Raw genomic sequence first — 4,800 nt, 5'->3', positions numbered from 1 at the left:
CACACCTTTTTTGGGGGTGCTGTTACTTTGACTTGAACTTGGGGCCTTCAGCTTGCTCCTCTTTTCACTCAAGGCTGGAACTCTACTACTCGAACCACACCTCCACTTCCTGTTTTTTTCCTGGTTAATTGGAGCTGAGTCTCATGGGTTTTTCTGCCTGTTTGGCTCCTCAGATGTCTGCTTCCTGAGTGGCGAGGATGATTACAGGCATGAGCCACTGAGGCCGAGCTCAGTCTCTGCTGGCCTCGCTTCCTGACACTTCCTCTTAATACTAAAGGAAGTGGGGGACATGGGCACTGTCCAAGAGGCCCGACTAGCCTTAGCCTCTCGCTGGGCTGTCTCTGCGCAAGCTGGGTGCTGCTGGCAAAGGCCTCCAGTTGTACCAGGCCTCGGCTCGGAGTCCTCGCGTGCGTTTGACTGCATTGCCCGCTCGGGCGCTGCGGTGGCCTCTGCCTGCAGGCCTGCCTCTTCGCAGTGGGCGTGGCCGGGCCCAGGGCCCCTCTCTGGGACCCGTGTCCCAGTGTGCATCTCTTCGCAGTGGGCGTGGCCAGACCCAGGGCCCCTCTCTGGGACCCATGTCCCAGGGTTTGCCTCTTTGCAGTGGGCGTGGTCAGGCCAGGGCCACTCTCTGGGATCAGTGTCCCAGGGTGCACCTCTTCGCAGTGGGCGTGGCCAGGCCAGGGCCACTCTCTGGGATCAGTGTCCCAGGGTGCACCTCTTCGCAGTGGGCGTGGTCAGGCCAGGGCCTCTCTCTGGGACCGGTGTCCCAGTGTGCACCTCTTCACAGGGGGCGTGGTCAGGCCAGGGCCTCTCTCTGGGACCGGTGTCCCAGGGTGCACCTCTTCGCAGGGGGCGTGGTCAGGCCAGGGCCTCTCTCTGGGACCGGTGTCCCAGGGTGCGCCTCTTCGCAGGGGGCGTGGTCAGGCCAGGGCCTCTCTCTGGGACCGGTGTCCCAGGGTGCACCTCTTCGCAGGGGGCGTGGTCAGGCCAGGGCCACTCTCTGGGACCGGTGTCCCAGGGTGCACCTCTTCGCAGGGGGCGTGGTCAGGCCAGGGCCTCTCTCTGGGACCGGTGTCCCATGGATGGCACAGACCCCTGTGCATATGTGTGTGTGTGTGTGGGGGGAATTAGGCGCCAGTAAAGACAGGACGAGTAGTGAGAGGTAGGAGGTGATGAAGAACGTTTATTGTATAAAATAAGAAGGGACTGCCCCCTCCTGGGACACAATGGACAGACCGCCCCTCCACCCTCCCTACCGCCCCCCTCCACCCTCCCTACCAGGGAAGCCCATCCTGGGGCTTCCCTGTGCCTACCCCTGCAGCCCTGAGGGAGACCCCGCTCCCTCCTGGCTCCCGTGGGGGAAGGCTGGAGGAGCACCCAGAAAGGCGGCGGAGGAGGCCGAGCCCTCACCCCGCCTGGTCCCCATGCTTCCCCTCCCCGCCCACACCACTCCCCACAGCAGACTCAGGGACACCAGACAGCAACACAAGGGCACACAGGGGCCAGGGCCGCCCCGCGGGCGGGCTCTAGAAGACCGTGCACTTTTTGCCAGGCTTCTTCACTGGAGGCGGGCAGAGCACCGCCCGGATGGCCTCGTCGAACACCGTCTTCAGACCTCTCTGTGTCAGGGCTGAACACTCCAAGTACTTGACAGACCCTGAGGACAGAGCAGGGGCGGGCGTGGGGGGAGGGCAAGGGAGAGGCCATCCCTCACTCCCGGCCAGTGCGGCCTCCCAGCCTGGCTGCTCACCGATCTCCCGGGCCATGGCCAGGCCTTGTGGGTAGGTGATGGGAGCGAGCTTCTTGTCCCGAAGCCGCTCAATGGTGTCCTTGTCATCTCGAAGGTCCAGCTTGGTGCCCACCAGGAGGATGGGCGTGTGTGGGCAGTGATGCCGCACCTCTGGGTACCACTGTGAAGACGGGGCTCTGACCTTGGGGCCCCTGGGCCTCTGGGCGGCGGGGGGGGGGCTCCCAGCTCCGCCTGGAGCTGGCCACTGCATCAGGACATAGTGGGGGCTGGTGGGCATGGAGGTGGACTAGGGGCAGAATGCCCAGTGGGAAGCTTCGGGGCCCCGTCAGAAGGCCCACTGTGGCAGAGAGCTGCTGTCCCTCCTGATGTGCTGGCCTGCCACCCATGCCTCCCATGCCACACACCCTCCCCCAGCGCCAGGGATCACTGCTTTCAGGCGAGAGACCCCGTCTTGCCCAGGCCAGCCCTACCTTGGCACGGACATTCTCAAAGGAGGCTGGGCTCACAAGGGAGAAGCAGATCAGAAAAACGTCCTGGGGAGAGATAGAGGGGGCGGTGGGGAGGGAGGTCAGAATGGCCCATCCCTTCAGCTGGACCGCCCGGCCCCCCGGTCACCTACAGTTTGAGGATAGGAGAGTGGCCGCAGCCGGTCGTAGTCTTCCTGCCCAGCGGTGTCCCACAGCCCCAGGTTCACGGGCTTCCCATCCACCATCACGTTGGCTGAGTAGTTATCAAAACTGCAGAGTGGGAAAGGCCAGGGCTGTCCATGGGTTCTAGGCCACGGGAGCCAGGGCCCGGGCTCAGGGTGTCTCCAGCCCTGACCAGCTCCTCAGCCCCCAGAGACGGCACAGAACCAGGGCCACTGGGCTGTACCTGGAATCTGAAGAAGGTCCTGCAGGACAGGGGCTGCCCGCAGGCCTGGCCCAGCCCTGGCCCAGCCTCTGCTTCTCCCTGGTCCCCAGTCACTCACACAGTGGGGGTGCAGCCCCTCCTCAGTCACTCACACGGTGAGGGTGTACCTGCTCCCCCCCCATCCCTGGTCCCCGGTCACTCACACGGTGGGGATGTACCCCCCCCCGGCCCCGGCACTCACACGGTGGGGATGTACCCCCCCGGCCCCGGCACTCACACGGTGGGGATGTACCCCCCCGGCCCCGGCACTCACACGGTGGGGATGTACCCCCGGCCCCGTCCCCTGGTCACTCACACGGTGGGGATGTACTCCCCTCCCCCCGGGCACTCACACGGTGGGGATGTACCCCCCCGGCCCCCGGCCCCGGCACTCACACGGTGGGGATGTACCCCCCCGGCCCCCGTCCCCTGGTCACTCACACGGTGGGGATGTACCCCCCCGGCCCCCGTCCCCTGGTCACTCACACGGTGGGGATGTACCCCCCGGCCCCGGCACTCACACGGTGGGGATGTACCCCCCCGGCCCCCGGTCACTCACACGGTGGGGATGTACTCCCCCGGCCCCCGGTCACTCACACGGTGGGGATGTACCCCCCGGCCCCGGCACTCACACGGTGGGGATGTACCCCCGGCCCCGGCACTCACACGGTGGGGATGTACCCCCGGCCCCGTCCCCTGGTCACTCACACGGTGGGGATGTACCCCCCCGTCCCCGTCCCCTGGTCACTCACACGGTGGGGATGTACCCCCCCGGCCCCGTCCCCTGGTCACTCACACGGTGGGGATGTACTCCCCCGGGAAGGCGTTGGTCGTGTAGCTGATCAGCAGGCACGTCTTCCCCACGGCGCTGCGGACAGAGGTGCGGCCCACGGCCCACGTGGCTCCCGGGCCTCGGCGCCTCCGCCCCGCGGGAGGTGCGGACAGGTCCCGGCCGGGTCCCAGCCCCGGACCCCCGGGGCCGACGGGGGGGGGGGGGGCGACCGGGCCCAGGGGCGGGGCGGGGCCGACCCAGGTGAGGCCTCGGGGCGGGGCCGCGCCTCGAGGACCAGAGCCCCGCCCGCCCGCCGCCCGCCGCCCGCCGCCCGCCCGTCCCGCGGCCCGGCCCGGCCTCCGCCCCGCTGCCCGCCCCGCCCGCCCGCCCGCCGGCCGCGCACTCACCCGTCGCCGACCACCACGCACTTGATGGCCTGCATGGGCGCGGGGCCGGGCGGCGGCGGGCGCGGCCGCGACCGAGCTGCGGAGAAATGCCCGGCGCCGCAGCGGCCGCGGACCCGAGCGCCGAGCGCCGAGCGGCGGCGGAGACGGCCGAGCGCCGCCGAGCCGGGGCGGAGGCGGCCGAGCCCCGAGCGCGGGGCGGGGAGCGGCGGGCGGGGTCTGCAGGGCTGGGGCGGGGCGGGCGGACGGCGGCAGGGCGTGCGGGGCCGGGCTGGGGAGGGCGGGGCGTGCAGGGCTGGGGCGGGGCGGGCGGGCGGCGGCAGGGCGTGCAGGGCTGGGGAGGGCAGGGCGTTCAGGGCTGGGCTGGGGAGGGCGGGCGTGCAGGGCTGGGGAGGGCGGGGCGTGCAGGGCTGGGGAGGGCGGGGCGTGCAGGGCTGGGGAGGGCGGGGCGTGCAGGGCCGGGCTGGGGAGGGCGGGGCGTGCAGGGCCGGGCTGGGGAGGGTGGGGCGTGCAGGGCTGGGGAGGGCAGGGCGTGCAGGGCTGGGGAGGGAAGGGCGGGGCGTGCAGGGCTGGGGAGGGCGGGGCGTGCAGGGCAGGGCTGGGGAGGGCGGGGCGTGCAGGGCTGGGGAGGGCGGGGCGTGCAGGGCTGGGGAGGGCGGGGCGTGCAGGGCCGGGCTGGGGAGGGCGGGGCGTGCAGGGCTGGGCTGGGAAGGGCGGGGCGTGCAGGGCAGCGCTGGGGAGGGCGGGGCGTGCAGGGCTGAGGGCGGAGTCTGCAGGGCTGGGAGGGAGGTGCCTGCAGGGCTGGGCCGGGAAGGCAGAGTCTGAAGGGTGGGGGCTGCGTCTGGCTGTCCTAGACTGAGGGTGGAGGTGTGGCCTGGGGTCGGCGCCTAAGCAGGAGGTGACAGACTGACAGGACCCCAAGGACAGACGGGACCCCGAGGACGCAGTGCATACGGGACCCCGAGGACGCAGTGCATACGGGA

At 70.4% G+C, this 4,800-nt stretch overlaps 1 protein-coding gene across 1 annotated transcript; it reads right to left on the bottom strand.

Annotated features, from left to right (window-relative positions):
• Window positions 1–1,321: 1,321 nt before the first annotated feature.
• Rac3 (Rac family small GTPase 3) lies at window positions 1,322–3,987 on the bottom strand. Its single transcript, XM_070031568.1, has 6 exons — window positions 3,821–3,987; window positions 3,438–3,509; window positions 2,370–2,487; window positions 2,221–2,283; window positions 1,751–1,910; window positions 1,322–1,657 (listed from the first exon to the last, which is right to left on the bottom strand). The coding sequence occupies exons 1-6, from the start codon at window positions 3,853–3,855 to the stop codon at window positions 1,527–1,529; spliced, it is 579 nt and encodes a 192-aa protein (XP_069887669.1). The 5' UTR covers window positions 3,856–3,987; the 3' UTR covers window positions 1,322–1,526.
• Between the last annotated feature and the right edge of the window lie 813 nt (window positions 3,988–4,800).

Source organism: Dipodomys merriami, unplaced genomic scaffold, assembly GCF_024711535.1.
Source record: "Dipodomys merriami isolate MVZ:Mamm:240054 unplaced genomic scaffold, mDipMer1.0.p SCAF_202, whole genome shotgun sequence".
Classification (NCBI taxonomy): domain Eukaryota; kingdom Metazoa; phylum Chordata; class Mammalia; order Rodentia; family Heteromyidae; genus Dipodomys; species Dipodomys merriami.
Note: the sequence above shows the minus strand (reverse complement) of the source record. Positions and strands in the feature narration are given on the sequence as shown.

Excerpts from the sequence above, each read along its gene's own strand:
- Rac3 (XM_070031568.1), bottom strand. The coding sequence starts at position 3,855 with ATGCAGGCCATCAAGTGCGTGGTGGTCGGCGACGG. Across the intron at positions 2,488-3,437 it reads GGGGAGTACATCCCCACCGT|TTTTGATAACTACTCAGCCA; the intron begins GTGAGTGACCAG and ends CCCACTCTGCAG. Across the intron at positions 1,911-2,220 it reads TTGAGAATGTCCGTGCCAAG|TGGTACCCAGAGGTGCGGCA; the intron begins GTAGGGCTGGCC and ends CCGTCTTCACAG.